We start from the raw sequence: 20699 nt of genomic DNA, 5'->3' as shown, positions 1-20699 counted from the left end.
GCTGCACCTTCTGCATGACTGTTAGTAGCCAATTAATGTCTCTCATCCGTTTCTTGAAAGAAGAGAGGCTAATCAGCTGAACTGCTTGTTCCACACACCCACAACCCTTTGTGTAAAGAAGCACCTCCTGTTCCCTTTATCTTCAACTGGAGGCCAGCAAGGCCAGGTCCCGATCCTCAGGGATTGATGCCCCTTGGCCTGCGCTCAGTGTGGCAGAGCGTAGGACCCCTTAACTGGCCGTATGTCAGACACCAACCACCCATCGGGACAGTGTCAAATCAGTTTAATCTGGAAAACAAAGTCACAGACCAACTGCTTGGCAAGTCTGGGAGACAGTCACAGGTACAGATCGGGAAGGACTACAGTAACTCCAGAAACACAAAGGCAAATGAAGGAGGCTGAGCCTGTGTGCCACAGGAAGCAGAACTAACGGTGAGCACCTGTCCACTGAAAACAAAGATGGCGTCACTCTTCGAGCCCGTCACCATGTTTATTCCCAGGCTCTCTCTGGCCCCCACAACACACAGGCAGAGAAAACCAGCCCTGCACACAGCAGCTCGATGAGCCCTGCCTCGCGAGCTCCGGCCAGCCACGGGCGGCTCGTTACAACAAACCACAGATAAATACATACAAGCGCCCCGCGTGATGACCGTCACCCTTCAGCACTCTTTCTGAAGTCCGAGAGACAGAAATAAAGAAGCTCGCAGCTCTTCAAACAAAGGAAAGGGATGTCATCTGTATAAAGTGTCTGTTCTGTAAAACTGGTGTAATTTCCTGCGCCCTGTCACCCCGCTGCCCAGAGACCAGGGTTCGGAGCAGACCCCTTGGCGCAGACCCAGCAGGACCAGCAGGACTGGGCAGACTGGTGCTGCTCATACAACGAGCCTGTGAGCGGCTCAAACTCCAGTCCACTGGCGGCCCAGCGCCCCTGTGTGTCCAGCGCCCCTGTCTCTCAGGAGACAAGCGGGGCCCTCGGTTGTGCTGAGTCAGCCTCACACACCGCCACAGCTGGGTGGCAGTAACAACAATGCCCTGCAGGGGGTGCTGCTGTCAGGGCTGAGCCGAGCAGAGGCCAGGCTGGGCTTGCAAGCCGATCTTCAGACCTGGTGCACAGAGCCGGACCTCAGCAGCTCACGGTCCACAGGTCTCTTCACCGAGACCCAGCCCAGACCCAGCACAGACCCCTGGCGCTCACTGCAGCGCACACAGCTCAGTCCTGCTCTGGTTCCGCGGCTCGCCAGGCGGACCGGTCGCCTGCTTCTCCTCCACCTGCCCGACCCCCTCCCCCTCCCCTTCTAGCAGCTCCTGCGGGGGGGTCAGCCTCTGCCGCAGCTCCATCAGCAGGTCTCTGCCCTCGCTGGCCGGCAGGTTGCCCAGGTAATACTGCGGAGCGAGTTCCACCAGCCTGGAGAAAGAGGAGAGAGATCAGAGTACACTCCACCAGCCTGGAGAGAGAGGAGAGAGATCAGAGTACAGTCCACCAGCCTGGAGAGAGAGGGGAGAGATCAGAGTACACTCCACCAGCCTGGAGAGAGAGGAGAGAGATCAGAGTACAGTCCACCAGCCTGGAGAGAGAGGGGAGAGATCAGAGTACACTCCACCAGCCTGGAGAGAGAGGAGAGAGATCAGAGTACACTCCACCAGCCTGGAGAGAGAGGAGAGAGATCAGAGTACACCCCACCAGCCTGGAGAGAGAGGAGAGAGATCAGAGTACACCCCACCAGCCTGGAGAGAGAGGAGAGAGATCAGAGTACAGTCCACCAGCCTGGAGAGAGAGGAGAGAGATCAGAGTACACTTCACCAGCCTGGAGAGAGAGGAGAGAGAGATCAGAGTACACCCCACCAGCCTGGAGAGAGAGGAGAGAGATCAGAGTACACCCCACCAGCCTGGAGAGAGAGGAGAGAGATCAGAGTACAGTCCACCAGCTCGGAGAGAGAGGAGAGAGATCAGAGTACACTTCACCAGCCTGGAGAGAGAGGAGAGAGAGGAGAGAGAGATCAGAGTACACTCCACCAGCCTGGAGAGAGAGGAGAGAGATCAGAGTACACTCCACCAGCCTGGAGAGAGAGGAGAGAGATCAGAGTACACCCCACCAGCCTGGAGAGAGAGGAGAGAGATCAGAGTACAGTCCACCAGCCTGGAGAGAGAGGAGAGAGATCAGAGTACACTTCACCAGCCTGGAGAGAGAGGAGAGAGATCAGAGTACAGTCCACCAGCCTGGAGAGAGAGGAGAGAGATCAGAGTACACTCCACCAGCCTGGAGAGAGAGGAGAGAGATCAGAGTACACTTCACCAGCCTGGAGAGAGAGGAGAGAGACCAGAGTACACTCCACCAGCCTGGAGAGAGAGGAGAGAGATCAGAGTACACTTCACCAGCCTGGAGAGAGAGGAGAGAGATCAGAGTACACTTCACCAGCCTGGAGAGAGAGGAGAGAGACCAGAGTACACCCCACCAGCCTGGAGAGAGAGGAGAGAGATCAGAGTACACTCCACCAGCCCGGAGAGAGAGGAGAGAGATCAGAGTACACTCCACCAGCCTGGAGAAAGAGGAGAGAGATCAGAGTACAGTCCACCAGCCTGGAGAGAGAGGAGAGAGATCAGAGTACACTCCACCAGCCCGGAGAGAGAGGAGAGAGAGTTCCCACACCTGCCAAAACCACAACAGGTCCCAATCCTACTGGGAGAGGGAGGAGGGAACTCAGTTGATCTGGCAGCCCAGTATGTGATCTCCTGTCACAGCCTGAGGAACAGTGAGTCCGTCTCCCAATAATGCTCCAGCCGCCTACAGTATATGTCAATATTTTATAATATGTCTTTGTTGTAAATGTCTGTAACATGTCTGTAGATTTTATTTTACTTCTATTTTTTGTTTTGTTCTATGTTAATTTTATTATTTTTATTTGCTTTGGCAACACTGATTGTACCTATCCGTCATGCTAATAAAGCACCTTGAATTGAATTGAATTGAATTGATCAGAGTACACTTCACCAGCCCGGAGAGAGAGGAGAGAGATCAGAGTACACTTCACCAGCCTGGAGAGAGAGGAGAGAGATCAGAGTACACTTCACCAGCCTGGAGAGAGAGGAGAGAGATCAGAGTACACCCCACCAGCCTGGAGAGAGAGGAGAGAGATCAGAGTACACTCCACCAGCCTGGAGAGAGAGGAGAGAGATCAGAGTACACTCCACCAGCCTGGAGAGAGAGGAGAGAGATCAGAGTACAGTCCACCAGCTTGGAGAGAGAGGAGAGAGATCAGAGTACACTCCACCAGCCTGGAGAGAGAGGAGAGAGATCAGAGTACAGTCCACCAGCCTGGAGAGAGAGGAGAGAGATCAGAGTACACTTCACCAGCCTGGAGAGAGAGGAGAGAGATCAGAGTACACTTCACCAGCCTGGAGAGAGAGGAGAGACATCAGAGTACACCCCACCAGCCTGGAGAGAGAGGAGAGAGATCAGAGTACACTCCACCAGCCCGGAGAGAGAGGAGAGAGATCAGAGTACAGTCCACCAGCCCGGAGAGAGAGGAGAGAGATCAGAGTACAGTCCACCAGCCCGGAGAGAGAGGAGAGAGATCAGAGTATAGTCCACCAGCCCGGAGAGAGAGGAGAGAGATCAGAGTACAGTCCACCAGCCTGGAGAGAGAGGAGAGAGATCAGAGTACAGTCCACCAGCCTGGAGAGAGAGGAGAGAGATCAGAGTACACTCCACCAGCCTGGAGAGATCAGAGTACAGTCCACCAGCCCGGAGAGAGAGGAGAGAGATCAGAGTACAGTCCACCAGCCTGGAGAGAGAGGAGAGAGATCAGAGTACACTCCACCAGCCTGGAGAGATCAGAGTACAGTCCACCAGCCCGGAGAGAGAGGAGAGAGATCAGAGTACACCCCACCAGCCCGGAGAGAGAGGGGAGAGATCAGAGTACAGTCCACCAGCCTGGAGAGAGAGGAGAGAGATCAGAGTACACTCCACCAGCCCGGAGAGAGAGGGGAGAGATCAGAGTACACTCCACCAGCCCGGAGAGATCAGAGTACACTACACCAGCCTGGAGAGAGAGGAGAGAGATCAGAGTACAGTCCACCAGCCTGGAGAGAGAGGAGAGAGATCAGAGTACACCCCACCAGCCGGGAGAGAGAGGAGAGAGATCAGAGTACACCCCACCAGCCCGGAGAGAGAGGGGAGAGATCAGAGTACACTCCACCAGCCCGGAGAGATCAGAGTACAGTCCACCAGCCTGGAGAGAGAGGAGAGAGATCAGAGTACACTCCACCAGCCCGGAGAGAGAGGGGAGAGATCAGAGTACAGTCCACCAGCCCGGAGAGAGAGGAGAGAGATCAGAGTACACTCCACCAGCCTGGAGAGATCAGAGTACAGTCCACCAGCCTGGAGAGAGAGGAGAGAGATCAGAGTACACTCCACCAGCCCGGAGAAAGAGGAGAGAGATCAGAGTACAGTCCACCAGCCTGGAGAGAGAGGAGAGAGATCAGAGTACAGTCCACCAGCCTGGAGAGAGAGGAGAGATAACCTAACCCAGCACAGACCTTGACAAGGGGGCTGTTCTCTCTACCCCAGTGGCCCAACTTCCCAGCACCTTTCCTACCCACTAACACTGCTGAGTGCACAGGGAGGCGCTCGGTTGCCCTCTGTGACTGGAGGAGGGGGCTCGAGGCCGGACTCACATCTCTGGCTGGATCTCGGACACGGTGCGGATGCAGTTGTTCTGGGAGATGGTGAACTCGTGGTACAGCACCCAGCTGGGTGGCCGAGGCAACGGGCGTCGCGACAGGTACCCCGAGAACGGGTGCAGGTGTGCCACGTGCCGATGCGTGAGGAGAAGGTAGTTCCCAGAGCCGTCCACGTCCCGGGCCACCTGAGACAGAGGGCAGAGAGAGGGACAGCTTTGGCACCGCTGCACACACTGAGCTCAACACCACACTCCCCACACCATCCCGGGCCACCTGAGACAGAGGGGAAGCCTGCGAGAGGCAGAGGCTGAGACGGAGGGAGTGTGAGATCTCCTGTCCCAGCCTGAGGAACAGACAGTGAGCCCGTCTCTCAATAATAATAATACAGTTTGTGATCTTCTGTCCCAGCCTGAGGAACAGTGAGCCTGTCTCTCAATAATAATAATACAGTGTGTGATCTCCTGTCCCAGCCTGAGGAACAGACAGTGAGCCTGTCTCTCAATAATAATAATACAGTGTGTGATCTCCTGTCCCAGCCTGAGGAACAGACAGTGAGCCCGTCTCTCAATAATAATAATACAGAGTGTGATCTCCTGTCCCAGCCTGAGGAACAGACAGTGAGCCTGTCTCTCAATAATAATAATACAGTGTGTGATCTCCTGTCCCAGCCTGAGGAACAGACAGTGAGCCTGTCTCTCAATAATAATAATACAGTGTGTGATCTCCTGTCCCAGCCTGAGGAACAGACAGCCTGTCTCTCAATAATAATAATAGTGTGTGATCTCCTGTCCCAGCCTGAGGAACAGTCAGCCTGTCTCTCAATAATAATAATAATAATAATAATAATAATAATAATAATAATAATAATAAAAATAATTTTGTTGGAATTGCTTTGACAAGACTGTTTTGATCAGCCATGCTGATAAAGCTCTTTGAGTCTGAAGTGAAAGTAATGCAAATGGGAGGGAGAGAGGTGGGTGTGTTGGGTGTTCTTGTGTGCAGAGCGCCACCTTGAGGAAGAACCCGGAGATGAGCGCCCTCTTGATGTTGCTGGCGTTGTCCTGGGAGCCGAAGGCGGGCGGCGACACAGGCAGCTCGATCCGGTTCATGATGTCCAGCAGCTCTCCGCGGATCACATCGGCCAGACGCAGAGCCGAGGGGCTCAGGAAGTTCTTCACACACCAGCCCTCATCCTCGCCGTCTGGGGAACAACACACACACGCTGGGTCAGTACACAACACCCTCACTCATACACACAACACACGCACACGCTGGGTCAGTACACAACACCCTCACTCATACACACAACACACACACACACACACACACACGCTGGGTCAGTACACAACACCCTCACTCATACACACAACACACACACGCACACGCTGGGTCAGTACACAACACCCTCACTCATACACACAACACACACACACACACACACGCTGGGTCAGTACACAACACCCTCACTCATACACACAACACACACACGCACACGCTGGGTCAGTACACAACACCCTCACTCATACACACAACACACACACGCACACGCTGGGTCAGTACACAACACCCTCACTCATACACACAACACACACACACGCTGGGTCAGTACACAACACCCTCACTCATACACACAACACACACACACACGCTGGGTCAGTACACAACACCCTCACTCATACACACAACACACACACACACGCTGGGTCAGTACACAACACCCTCACTCATACACACAACACACAGACACATGCTGGGCCACACACAGGGTCTCACACACACACACAGACACGGACACACGGACACACGGACACACGGACACACGGACACACGGACACACGGACACACGGACACACGGACACACGGACACATGCTGGGCCACACACAGGGTCTCACACACACACAGACACAGACATAGACATAGACAGACACACACACAGGGTCACACACAGACACACACACACGCTGATCGGGAGGCTGCTCCAGGGACTCACGCTGCTTGTAGGCGTTGTAGACGTTGACGAGGGTCAGGTGATCTCCATCGGGGTGCAGCAGGGGTCGCCGGTGAGTGGCAGCTGCCTCCTCGCTGTGGGCAGGGGGCGTCAGGAAGCAGGGGGGCGCTGTGGAGAGGCACGGCGACCGGTCAGACACGGCGGGGGGCAGGAGGGCTGGGCAAGCTGGGGCAGGCGGGGCACGGGCGCGGCGCGGTACCTGTCAGCATGGCGGCGATGGTGAGCAGCTCGCTGACGCAGTCGAACTCACAGGCGGCGATCAGCGCCTTGGCCAGCTGGGGGTCCAGGGGGAACTCCGACATGATGATGCCCACCTCCGACAGGTTCCCGTCGTCATCCAGCGCTGCCAGGTAGTCCAGGTCCTCCAGCGCCTGCATCAGGGCCTCCGGGGCTGCGGGCACACGGGGTCACGACCCTGGCGTCACACGGCGGTGCCGACAGCATGGCCCGGCCCACCCCAGCTCGGACAGCGGGGCGCCGCAGGACAGCCCACCCCACCCCAGCTCGGACAGCGCACCCCACCCCAGCTCGGACAGCGGGGCGCCGCAGGACAGCGCACCCCACCCCAGCTCGGACAGCGCACCCCACCCCAGCTCGGACAGCGGGGCGCCGCAGGACAGCGCACCCCACCCCAGCTCGGACAGCGCACCCCACCCCAGCTCGGACAGCGGGGCGCCGCAGGACAGCCCACCCCACCCCAGCTCGGACAGCGGGGCGCCGCAGGACAGCCCTGTGCTCTCTCACCTGGCCGGTCCAGGAACTGGCACTGCCCCATGTCCGCGATGTCCAGCCTCTTCAGGAGCAGCACCAGGTGGCTCAGGTTCTCCTCCCAGACTCCTGGGCAGCGCCACTCCGGCATCACTTCGTACTGGGCCGGGGCGTAGAGCCGGAAACACAGCCCTGGGACAGACCCAGACACGGGGAGAGAGCAGAGCAACGTCAGCCTCAGCCTGGAACACAGCAGCACAGACTGCCTCCACCTCCCCCAGGCTCCTTCATGACTCCCTCAGGACAGCCTGAGCCCTGCAGGCAGAGGCACTGACAGCAGCCCTGAGCCCTGCAGACAGAGACACTGAGAGCAGCCCTGAGCCCTGCAGACAGAGGCACTGAGAGCAGCCCTGAGCCCTGCAGGCAGAGGCACTGAGAGCAGCCCTGAGCCCTGCAGGCACTGAGAGCAGCCCTGAGCCCTGCAGGCAGAGACACTGAGAGCAGCCCTGAGCCCTGCAGGCAGAGACACTGAGAGCAGCCCTGAGCCCTGCAGGCACTGAGAGCAGCCCTGAGCCCTGCAGGCACTGAGAGCAGCCCTGAGCCCTGCAGGCAGAGGCACTGAGAGCAGCCCTGAGCCCTGCAGGCAGAGGCACTGAGAGCAGCCCTGAGCCCTGCAGGCAGAGGCACTGAGAGCAGCCCTGAGCCCTGCAGGCAGAGGCACTGAGAGCAGCCCTGAGCCCTGCAGGCAGAGACACTGAGAGCAGCCCTGAGCCCTGCAGGCACTGAGAGAAGCCCTGAGCCCTGCAGGCACTGTGAGCCCTGCAGGCACTGAGAGCAGCCCTGAGCCCTGCAGACAGAGACACTGTAAGCAGCCCTGAGCCTTGCAGGCAGCCCTGGTGAGGAAGCCCTCCCTTTGCTGGAGAGAGCAGATACAATCCCAAACTCCCCTCTACATCTGCTGCACCCTCAACTGACAGCACAGCCAAGCAAAACACCTTCAATTCCAGGAAGATCCTGAAGGAACAGTTTGTCGTGCCTCCAGGAAGATGGATGTACATGTGTGCTCGGTGACCGGCAGTGCTGCCCTTACCTGGGCCGCTGCTCACTCGCTGCCTGCGCAGCTCTGCCTGGCTCCTGCTGATTGGCCGGAGGACCTGGGAGTCGGCTCTGATTCGTGGATTATAAACCTATGGCAGAGGAGCAGAGCACCCTGACTCAGGGGAGCACGAGCCTAGAGCAGGGCTGGAGAGCCTGCGTCTGCAGGTCTTCACTGAACCTCGGCTCCTAACGAGCTTATCAGATCGTTAGTAACCTAACGGGAGCAGCAGAATCTCCCAGCTCTCCAGGTGCTGCTGCTTGGAACAGACACAGAAAACCCGCAGACGCACTGGCCCCAGGAAAAAGGATGAAAAGGAAAAACAAAACAGGCCACACAATCTACCTGCAGAACCTGAGGAAAAGGTTTAACATTTCCTTGGGGAATTTTAATCCACCCAACGCACAGACACTTCCCGTCAGCCCTACCACCTGCTTTGCATAGGTCGATAGTTGTGTTATGCCTGGATTTCCTCTCTTTTGCACCCAAGGCCAGTGGGGAGCCCTTCCTCAGTGCCTGGCCCCCAGTGTGCTGGACACTGGACACTGGACAAGCCCCTGTAGGTGACGTCTGCAGTCTCTCTGCTCTGGCCAAGGGAGAGGAGGGCCCAGGTGTGCTGGAGTTCTTCGGGTTTGCTTTTCGCAGATCTCTGAAACCCTTTCTCTCGGCTTCCACTGGCAACAGCTCCACTCCCACACTGAGCCCACTCACTGTCCCTGGTCTCTCAGAGCTCCAGCCCCGCACTCAGCCCACTGGCTGTCCCTGCCTCAGAGTGGAGTATGTAAATTAGACATGTAGCTCTTCCTGAGGTGGATGAAATATGCAAATCTGGGCAGGTGAGATAAGGGTTTTGTGTCACTGTAAGCCTTGCCTAGGAAAGTGTGCTGTGGCTCAGCACGCTAAGTGCTCAGTGAACAGCAGAGTGAAAGCTAACACAAGCGTGTTAGGAGCACATAGTCCTGGGAAAAGCCCAACACAAGCTTAGTAAATTACAGCAAATGTTAATGTGGTACAACACTGATGCAGTACAATATAAACGTAGTATAACACTGGAATACACTGATCGCACAGAGATAAAGACAGAGAGACAGAGACACACTGATACACACAGAGACAGAGTCAGAGACACAGTGATAAAGACAGAGAGAGACACACACACACCGATACACAGCGAGACAGAGTCAGAGACACACAGAGAGACAGAGAGACACACTGATACACAGCGAGACAGAGTCAGAGACACACAGAGAGACAGAGAGACACACTGATACACAGCGAGACAGAGTCCGAGACGCAGAGAGACAGAGGGACACAGCGAAGGGAACTGAGGGACAGACTCACAGTCTTGAGGGCGACGCCAGTGTCCACGACGTAGCGGATGTTGCCGAGGGAGAAGGAGGCCTCCCCCAGCGTGTCTGTGAGCACCACGCGGCGCCGCCCGCCCTCGCCCTCGTACACACGCTGCGCCCCCTGGCCCAGCCCCATGTGCAGCGGCACAGCGCACACCTCCCCCAGCTGGGGCGACAGGGCCACAGCCTCTGTGCGGATCAGCGCGCTGCACTCCGAGATCTCCTGAGGGCGGAAAGAGTCACATCACACACAGCCCGGGATCACACGACGCCCCCACAATCCCCTCTCTCCAGACCAGTGACGCCCCACAATCCCCCCTCTCCAGACCAGTGACGCCCCCACAATCCCCTCTCTCCAGACCAGTGACGCCCCACAATCCCCTCTCTCCAGACCAGCGACGCCCCCACAATCCCCTCTCTCCAGACCAGCGACGCCCCCACAATCCCCTCTCTCTAGAGCAGCGTATCCCCCACAGTATCCCACAAAGCGCCGCCCAGAGTCTGCCTCCCAGCCCCGCCCAGAGCACTTTTGTGGCCAGAGAAGAGCAAACGCACACAGCCCGGGACTGAAGGGAACGTCCTACCCTGACACACAGAAGAATTAGAGAAGACGGATGCAGGAGTCAAGGCCAGGCATTGGGGCTGTGCAATGACAGTGAAACACAGTCCAGAGCACTAGCAGAGCCCAGACGAACACCAGCAGGGAACTAACCCAGCGAGACCTGCTGTCTTCCTCACTATGGGCCCCTGCCCTTCTCCGACAGGCCCGGCGGACAGGAAGTGTTTAAGGGGCTCTTAAAGGGATGGCAGACATCATGCCTTCAGCCTCCTGACACAAATATGTTCTTCCCCAGCCTGGGCTGCGAACCCAGCCCACACCGCCTCTCTCACGCCCTCCTCACAGCCCGAGGGCCACGCAGGGTCAGAGATTAGAGCAGAATGGGGTCTCGGTACCTCTGGGCTCGGCAGGAACACCAGGACGTCTCCTGGCTCTCCCTTGCGGTGGACGTCCAGCACCATGTGACAGGCAGCGGCGGGGCGGTCCCTGCCCTGCGGGTCCCGGTACAGCGTCTCCACGGCAACAGGGGGGGCGCGCGGGGGCACAGAGATGAGCGGGACGCCCTCGCCCAGGAAGGCGGAGAGCCGGGGGGCCAGCAGGGCCGAGGCGAGCAGCACCACGCGCAGCTCGGCGCGCTGGGCGCACACATCACGCAGCAGCCCCAGCAGGGCGTCGCTGGCCACGGTGCGCTCCTGCACCTCGTCCAGCACCACCACCCCGTACTGGTGCAGCAGGGGGTCCGACATCATCTCCCCGAGCAGCACCGAGTCACTGACGAACCTGCGGACACAGGGGGGTTCCCGGAGCGTCACCGACTCTGTACCCCGGCACAGCGCAGCCTCACCGACTCTGTACCCCGGCACAGCGCAGCCTCACCGACTCTGTACCCCGGCACAGCGCAGCCTCACCGACTCTGTACCTGAGCATGCTGTCTGGCGTGCAGCATTCCTCATACGGCACCCTGTATCCCACCTCCAGCCCCAGATTCAGGTCCATCTCATCGGCCACTCTCAGCGCCAGGCTCATGGCGGCCAGGCTGTGTGGCTGCGTCACGGCCACCACTCCTCCAGAGAACTGCAGGGAGAGGGCGTACTCCGCACACCACTGTGGGACCTGGAGACAGAGGGAGAGGGTCACAGGGCCGCCCCCCCGCCAGCCTCACACTGAGGAGAGCAGGAGCACCCACAGACAGTGTGCGCAGGTTACAGTACAGGCCTGGCCATGGGGTGCTGCAGTTTCACAGCTCTGTGGTCTTCAGGCCAGGCTGTGTGGCCCGACTGTGCGCTCGAGTCTCAGTCATGTTCAGAAAGAGCTTGTGGGCCGCAGTGCTGTGACCAGTGTGCACTCTCAGCCCGCAGTGTTTCCAGCACGCGGTGTACCCCAGGACAGAGCAAGAAGAGCAGGACAACAGAGGCAGATGGGATGGGGAATAGTGGGGTACAGTGGAGTGCAGTGGGGGTACAGCAGAGTGCGGTGGAGACACAATGGGGTACACTAGAGGTGCAGTGGGGTGTAGTGGAGGTGCAGTGGGATGCAGTGGAGGTGCAGTGGGGTGCAGTGGAGGTGCAGTGGGATGCAGTGGAGGTGCAGTGGAGGTGCAGTGGAGGTGCAGTGGGATGCAGTGGAGGTGCAGTGGAGGTGCAGTGGGATGCAGTGGGATGCAGTGGAGGTGCAGTGGAGGTGCAGTGGAGGTGCAGTGGAGGTGCAGTGGGATGCAGTGGAGGTGCAGTGGGATGCAGTGGGGGTGCAGTGGGATGCAGTGGGATGCAGTGGAGGTGCAGTGGAGGTGCAGTGGGATGCAGTGGAGGTGCAGTGGGATGCAGTGGGGGTGCAGTGGGATGCAGTGGAGGTGCAGTGGGATGCAGTGGAGGTGCAGTGGGATGCAGTGGAGGTGCAGTGGAGGTGCAGTGGGATGCAGTGGAGGTGCAGTGGGATGCAGTGGAGGTGCAGTGGAGGTGCAGTGGGATGCAGTGGAGGTGCAGTGGGGGTGCAGTGGGATGCAGTGGAGGTGCAGTGGGGGTGCAGTGGGATGCAGTGGGGGTGCAGTGGGATGCAGTGGGATGCAGTGGAGGTGCAGTGGAGGTGCAGTGGGGTGCAGTGGGATGCAGTGGGGGTGCAGTGGGATGCAGTGGAGGTGCAGTGGAGGTGCAGTGGGGTGCAGTGGGATGCAGTGGGGGTGCAGTGGGGGTGCAGTGGGATGCAGTGGGATGCAGTGGAGGTGCAGTGGAGGTGCAGTGGAGGTGCAGTGGGATGCAGTGGAGGTGCAGTGGGATGCAGTGGAGGTGCAGTGGGATGCAGTGGAGGTGTAGTGGAGGTGCAGTGGGATGCAGTGGAGGTGCAGTGGGATGCAGTGGGGGTGCAATGGAGGTGCAGTGGGGTGCATGGCGGTACAGGAGAAGCCAGACCTGAGTGCTCTTCCCAGTGCCGCTCTCCCCAGACACGATGACCATGCTGCTGCTCTCCAGGCTCTCCAGCAGGCTGTACTTCATTGCCCACACAGGCAGCTGGCGCCGCCCCTCCAGCAGCTGGTAGTACCGCGAGGAGAACGGCAGGCCATCATAGGGGTTCACTTCCAGGTCACTGTCTGAGCACGCGCCCCCCTCATCCGCCTCCCCATCAGCCTCCCCCGAGAACAGAGAGCTGGCAGACAGAGAGTCCAGGGCCTCGGGGACGAGAGCAGAGCCAGACATCACTGGGCACAGAGACCCCTGCAAGAGAGACGCAGGACACAGAGCTCAGACTCAGAGAGTCTACTGGCATCAAATACAGCACACGGTGAAGGACAGCACTGCCAAAGCAGCAGCTAACAGCAGAACAACTATATCATTGAGAGACAAGCTCACTGTTCCTCAGGCTGGGACAGGAGATCACACACTGTATTATTATTATTGAGAGACAGGCTCACTGTCTGTTCCTCAGGCTGGGACAGGAGATCACACACTGTATTATTATTATTGAGAGACAGGCTCACTGTCTGTTCCTCAGGCTGGGACAGGAGATCACACACTGTATTATTATTAATAATATAACACATAATAAAGATGATAATAATAAAGCTATTTGAACTGGAGAAATTTAGAGAAGAAGAATGCACTTTTACAGATAGACAGGGAGTTGTGTCCTCTTCAGAGCTGCTCACTGTAGGGCCCTGGGGCTGGGCTGAGCACTCAGAGTGTCGGCATTCCACCACCTCAGGGAATGGGAGGAACTCTCGGAATGGGCGGAATTCTGCCTGGAGCCATAGAGCACCGGAGCAGCTGCTGCTGTGAAGAGCGACTTTTGTACAAATGCTTCTTACTGCTCGATAATACAACAGTGCACAAGCAGGAGAGACTCCAGTAGACACACCCTCTCACTGCTCTATAAGCAGGAGAGACTCCAGTGCAAACACACACTCACTGCTCTAGAAGACAACACTGCACAATCAGGAGAGACTCCAGTACAAACACACACTCACTGCTCTACAGGCAGGAGAGACTCCAGTACACACACACACCCCCTCAAACTCTGCAGCTGTATAACTGGACACTGATCTATGCAGTCCTCTCTGGAGGGGAATAATAGGACAATGAAGAGTGGAGAGCATAATCGGACGGCACATACCTCAGAAAGCACTCATCTTTGAAGATTTTAAAACGTCCACGAAACAATTATTGCTTTAATTGGACTTCCATCTCATCTGCCATATTAAATTAAATTAGTATGACATCATAATCCTTTTGTAATTAGATTTCTGTTGCTTTAAAATACAATGTGAATTGCCTTGTGACACTTATGAAAAGCCGCTGTAGAAATAAAACACTGCTGGTAATACTACAGTCCTCCTGTTGAGCACTGATATATTGCATAACACTCAATGCTGGAAGAACAGTTACTTTATTGTCTGACATTTCACTGCAAAGATAGTAACTGCAAAGATAGTAAGTGCAACGCAACAAGCACAGTTTGAGACATGCAAATCCCATTTAATCATATCCAGGACACAGAGACTAGCAGCTCCAGCGACTGACAGTCGCACCTGTGTGACACGGAGATCAGCAGAGTGTGCAGTGCAGCCTGAGCCTCTGTATTTTTGACCCTGCCTGGACACGAGAGCTCGGAGTCTGCTTTCCCTCATCTACAGCAGCACTTACAGATTGTGCAGTGAAGTGCATTATATCCCGTGAGGGTGGGTTGAGAGCACAGAATACTCCTCACGCAACAATCCTGGAGCCAATCTTACTTCAACACCTTCCCAGTCTCATGACAGCCTGTCTGCCAACAACCCCACCCTTGTCACCTGTCCACAGGTACGAAGTTCAAGAGGAGACGGTTATAAACCACACACTAAGACACACAAATGGCACAGCACAGACCACATATTACAGATCACAGAACACAGGATAGAGCTAGTCAATAAAATGAGCTTTCCATCACAATATCAATAAGTGTTTTTGTGAAACAAATGAGATTTCCATCACAATACGAATAAGTGTTCTTGGAGGACATATTACAAAGGAATTGCCAAACCATGATGTAAAATAAACCAGCAGTGTAACACAGGGGTGTACAAAACAGTACAACATACTACACAATGCATAATACGTCACAGCCTCTTGTACATCAGAGTCTGTCATACTGTGACACTGTAGTCCACAATACTGTGCAGTACACTGTGTGTTGTAGTCTGTAATACTGCAGTACACTGTGTGTTGTAGTCTGTAATACTGCAGTACACTGTGTGTTGTAGTCTGTAATGCTGCAGTACACTGTGTGTTGTAGTCTGTAATACTGCAGTACACTGTGTGTTGTAGTCTGTAATACTGCAGTACACTGTGTGTTGTAGTCTGTAATACTGCAGTACACTGCGTGTTGTAGTCTGTAATACTGCAGTACACTGTGTGTTGTAGTCTGTAATACTGCAGTACACTGTGTGTTGTAGTCTGTAATACTGCAGTACACTGTGTGTTGTAGTCTGTAATACTGCAGTACACTGTGTGTTGTAGTCTGTAATGCTGCAGTACACTGTGTGTTGTAGTCTGTAATGCTGCAGTACACTGTGTGTTGTAGTCTGTAATGCTGCAGTACACTGTGTGTTGTAGTCTGTAATACTGCAGTACACTGTGTGTTGTAGTCTGTAATACTGCAGTACACTGTGTGTTGTAGTCTGTAATACTGCAGTACACTGTGTGTTGTAGTCTGTAATGCTGCAGTACACTGTGTGTTGTAGTCTGTAATACTGCAGTACACTGTGTGTTGTAGTCTGTAATACTGCAGTACACTGTGTGTTGTAGTCTGTAATGCTGCAGTACACTGTGTTGTAGTCTGTAATGCTGCAGTACACTGTGTGTTGTAGTCTGTAATACTGCAGTACACTGTGTGTTGTAGTCTGTAATACTGCAGTACACTGTGTGTTGTAGTCTGTAATACTGCAGTACACTGCGTGTTGTAGTCTGTAATACTGCAGTACACTGCGTGTTGTAGTCTGTAATACTGCAGTACACTGTGTTGTAGTCTGTAATGCTGCAGTACACTGTGTTGTAGTCTGTAATGCTGCAGTACACTGTGTGTTGTAGTCTGTAATACTGCAGTACACTGTGTGTTGTAGTCTGTAATGCTGCAGTACACTGTGTTGTAGTCTGTAATGCTGCAGTACACTGTGTGTTGTAGTCTGTAATACTGCAGTACACTGTGTGTTGTAGTCTGTAATGCTGCAGTACACTATGTTGTAGTCTGTAATGCTGCAGTACACTGTGTGTTGTAGTCTGTAATGCTGCAGTACACTGTGTGTTGTAGTCTGTAATACTGCAGTACACTGTCTGTTGTAGTCTGTAATACTGCAGTACACTGTGTGTTGTAGTCTGTAATGCTGCAGTACACTATGTTGTAGTCTGTAATGCTGCAGTACACTGTGTGTTGTAGTCTGTAATACTGCAGTACACTGTCTGTTGTAGTCTGTAATACTGCAGTACACTGTCTGTTGTAGTCTGTAATACTGCAGTACACTGTGTGTTGTAGTCTGTAATACTGCAGTACACTGTGTGTTGTAGTCTGTAATACTGCAGTACACTGTGTGTTGTAGTCTGTAATACTGCAGTACACTGTGTGTTGTAGTCTGTAATGCTGCAGTACACTGTGTGCTCTGATCTGTAGTCTGTAACACTGTGCATAGTACTGTGTGCTGAAGAGTCTTTCATACTTTTACATCAGGGTTTCTGTGGGGGCAAACTCCCCATACATGCCCTGAGACACGCAGAGTTCTGTAACAATTTCTCCAGTGCAGATAAAAACACCTAACAATGCAGCCTGCGATACGCATTGCTAATCAATATACAGGCCAATATCGATTGCTAATCAATATGGAGACGAGAACAACAAAATATTGGTCACACCTGGAAAACAGTGACCAGAGATCCTACCACAGCCAGGCCCTGCTGAGCCCAGATAAGAGCTGAGCCCCTCAGCCAGCTGGTCCGGAAGCTCACTGACACCAACCAGCCTCAGGACAGCACAGCTACAAAAACACCCATCAAAATCACAGCACAAACCACACAACACGATCTCATCCACTGGGACACACACAAACACAACACAAACTGGAATACTGCTGAACCCTAAACAGACAATACACAGTAGCTGAATATCTGACCAGGTCAAGTAACAGCAAAAAGAAACAGACCCTGACAAAGTACAGGCTCAGTGACCACAGCCTGGCCATAGAAACTGGGCGACAGGCAGACCTGGCTGCCCAGAGAGGACAGGCTGTGCTCCCACTGCCAGCAGGACTTCCTACTGCACTGTGACAGATATTCTGGGACTAGAGATACATTCTTCCCCAAATTTACAAATCTAATCCCAGAATCAGCACACCTGTCAGAATCAGAAAAACTCCCAATCCTACTGGGAAATTAAAGTCAATAGAGCTGCAGTCCAGTGGGTGATCTCCTGTCCCAGCCTGAGGAACAGACAGTGAGCCTGTCTCTCAATAATAATAATACAGTGTGTGATCTCCTGTCCCAGCCTGAGGAACAGACAGTGAGCCCGTCTCTCAATAATAATAATAATAATAATAATAATAATAATAATAGTTCAGGTGGGTAGCTGCGTCAGCATGCGTAGGCTGCAAAGGAACAAGTAATAGGTTTATTCCATGCTGAAAAAAAGAAGAAAGAGAACACAACGTTTCGGCCGTGGAGCCTTCTTCAGGTGTCAAATCCCATATAATAATAATAGTGTGTGACCTGACCCAGCCTGAGGAACAGACAGTGAGCCTCTCTCTCAATAATAATAATACAGTTTGTGATCTCCTGTCCCAGCCTGAGGAACAGACAGTGAGCCTGTCTCTCAATAATAATAATACAGTGTGTGATCTCCTGTCCCAGCCTGAGGAACAGTGAGCCTGTCTCTTAATAACAATACAGTCTGTGATCTCCTGCCCCAGCCTGAGGAACAATGAGCCTGTCTCTCAATAATAATAATACAGTGTGTGATCTCCTATCCCAGCCTAAGGAACAGACAGTCAGCCTGTCTCTCAATAATAATAATAATACAGTGTGTGATCTCCTGTCCCAGTCTGAGGAACAGTGTCACTGTCTCTCAATAATAATAATACAGTGTGTGACCTGTCCCAGCCTGGGGAACAGACAGTGAGCCTCTCTCAATAATGTTTAATCTGATGTCTGTAAAAGTCCAGTAATATGATGGTACTGTAAATGTCTGTAGATTTTGTGTTGATCGTATCTGCTTTGAAAAAGCTCTAATTCATCGATCACACCAATAAAGCTCTGAACTTGAATTTAAAAAAATTGGCAGACAGAGCAGATTCAGAGAGGGAGAGAGACAGAGATGGAGATGCTGGGAGGATGAGGCTAGGGGATATTATCTTCTTAAACACTCATGATGAATCACTCATCATCTCCCTGAGCAGGATTACTGACCCAGACACAAACAGCCCTGTTATCACACACTGCAGCTAGAACACCTATCAGCGCCTGTGCTCTGTGTGCAGGGCATGACGTTGTGCTTGTCTTTCTGGGTGTCTGGCTTGGTGTTTGTGTAGTTATAGGGGAGTGTGTAGTTCTCTGTATCAATGCATTTCTGTATTTCTCAGTGTGTTGTGGTGATTGTGTATATCCATCTCAGTGTTTCTGTGCGTAGAAGTGTGCATGTTTGTGTTTCTGTGCCTGTCAGCGCATATGTTTCTCTGCATGCCCGTGTGTGTGTTTCTGTGCCTGTCAGTGTGTGTGTATTTGTGTTTCAGTGCCCGTCAGTGTGTGTATTTTTGTTTCTGTGCCTGGCAGAGTGTGTGTGTGTGTGTGTGTGTGTGTGTGTTTCTGTGCCTGTCAGAGTGTGTGTGTGTATTTGTGTTTCTGTGCCTGTCAGAGTGTGTGTGTGTTTGTGTTTCTCTGCCTGTCAGAGTGTGTGTGTGTTTGTGTTTCTCTGCCTGTCAGAGTGTGTGTGTGTTTGTGTTTCTCTGCCTGTCAGTGTGTGTGTGTGTGTTTGTGTTTCTCTGCCTGTCAGAGTGTGTATGTGTGTGTGTGTGCGCCACGGCCGGAGTGACAGAGCCCGTGAATAAGCAGCAGTCCCGCAGGCTCAGGAGAGGAGGCTCCAGACAATGGCGCAGAACAGGTGACGATTCCCCCTCTCGGTTCCACGTCTGCTCTGCGCCTCTCGGGCTCCCCGGCTACGTGTCAGCTGACTGACACTCTTTGGGGAACAGCGCGGACACCCACGACACAGCCCGGCCCCGCTCACCTGCTGCTCATCCCCCGCTGGAGCGGCGCCGGCCAGGTCTCCGGGCTGAGGTACCGGTCCGGTCCGGTGCGTGGGCCGGCTGTGAGTTTTCTTCACGGCGGCGCTTCTTCACCCGCGGCGGTCGGCGAGCGCAGGCTGGCGGCGAGCCCCTGCCGTCCGGAGCTACAGCGCCAGCGCGCAACAGCAGCTCCGCCTGTCCCGCAGCTCCGGGCCGAGAGGTCAGTCTGCGGACCCGCTTTCCGAGCGCGTCCCCGCCGCGGCCATGTTTCCTGCTCACCGTCCGCAGGTGGGGCTGAGGGGCGGAGCTGCGCGCCGGGCTGGGGCTTCTGTCGGCAAACACGATCTGCACCGTCACCAGGGGACTCGCAAACCAGCCAGCACCGTGCGCCTGTTTCCGATACACATTGTAAATACAAAATGGATCTGTGATTCCAAAAGCTAAGTTTCGTTTAAAAGGTAAATTGCTCCAATACAATCTGACAAGAGCGATCTGTTCTGGGTTAATCCTCAGTGTAGACACGTCTCCGTGTCCGAGCGACCAGGGCGTGAACACCCAGCGCTCAGCTGCTCTCCTCTGCCTGGAGCCGGACTGTCGCCCCCTGGTGGCAGAGTCTCTGCATGGCTGTCGCTTTGTTTATCTCTGAGCGCTTAATCTGGCATCGGGACTCTCTACTGAACCCTCGCAGTCAGCATGATCTCAGCGACCTTAATCCCCGGTCTCGGTTACAGATATCTGACTCTGACATCAGAGCTTCTACTGCCGATTCCGACAGACGTCAGAGGTGCTGGGGGGGAAACGCGTAGAGCAGAAGTGAGCTCAGGTTTTCATCATATCAGAACGCTTTCTGACGTGAAAAAGTTTTACTTTGAATAAAACAGTTTTATTTTGAATAAAACGAGTTCTGGTAACAACAGACACACCATTATCTTACTGTTGGATTCAAAGTGTAACTTTTTCATTAAACTGAAAATCTTCAACTTTGACAAGCCATGAAAATGACTCTGGAAAATGTTGGGAAATGTTAGGAGCACTGTAGGCACACGACCTGCCGCAACATTCAAGCACACAGAAAAGAGCAAGAATAGAAAGTGAGGATGGGTTACACCCAACACCCTGCCAGGACCTGCAGCAGCATTCAGTTCTCAATCACCTTTATTGATTTCTCTTTAAACACGCTGGACATTCATCTGGGCTGGACACAGCATGCCCATCCCTGCTACAGCACACACACAGCGCAGTCACGACGGCTCGGGAGATCAGCAGCAGCACGCCCCCCTGTGCCAGGGCAGAGAAGCACCCCCATCTGAGCAAGACCCTCTGCCAGGTGCTCCTGTGGCCTGTCCAGATTATACACAAGCACAAAGTACAGTTCCTGGAGAGCAAAGGTCCAGAGGTGTGAAGAGGCTGTGTTCAGGCCCTGTGTGCCCCTCTCTCACAGGACAGCAACAGGCAGTGTGCAGGGCTAACATTCGGACCAAGAGGCAGTGAGCACTTACTGTAGTGCACAGAAAGCAAGATTGCGTGTGATAGATTCCCATACATGCCAGAATCACAACAGCTCCC

General features: G+C 54.3%; 1 protein-coding gene across 1 annotated transcript; it reads right to left on the bottom strand.

The window, feature by feature from the left end:
• Positions 1 to 268: 268 nt before the first annotated feature.
• On the bottom strand, positions 269 to 19729 carry dqx1 (DEAQ box RNA-dependent ATPase 1). The gene is made up of 12 exons (XM_088630776.1): positions 19136 to 19729; positions 12808 to 13110; positions 11322 to 11515; positions 10798 to 11182; positions 9836 to 10066; positions 8489 to 8585; positions 7435 to 7590; positions 6890 to 7081; positions 6673 to 6798; positions 5692 to 5882; positions 4676 to 4866; positions 269 to 1405 (listed from the first exon to the last, which is right to left on the bottom strand). Exons 2-12 carry the CDS (start codon positions 13090 to 13092, stop codon positions 1192 to 1194), a joined length of 2262 nt encoding a protein of 753 aa, XP_088486902.1. The 5' UTR covers positions 13093 to 13110; positions 19136 to 19729; the 3' UTR covers positions 269 to 1191.
• Positions 19730 to 20699: the final 970 nt, after the last annotated feature.

This window comes from Lepisosteus platostomus, chromosome 4 (assembly GCF_059453375.1).
Source record: "Lepisosteus platostomus isolate fLepPlt1 chromosome 4, fLepPlt1.hap1, whole genome shotgun sequence".
Taxonomy (NCBI): Eukaryota; Metazoa; Chordata; class Actinopteri; order Semionotiformes; family Lepisosteidae; genus Lepisosteus; species Lepisosteus platostomus.
This window is presented reverse-complemented; position numbering and strand designations above follow the sequence as displayed.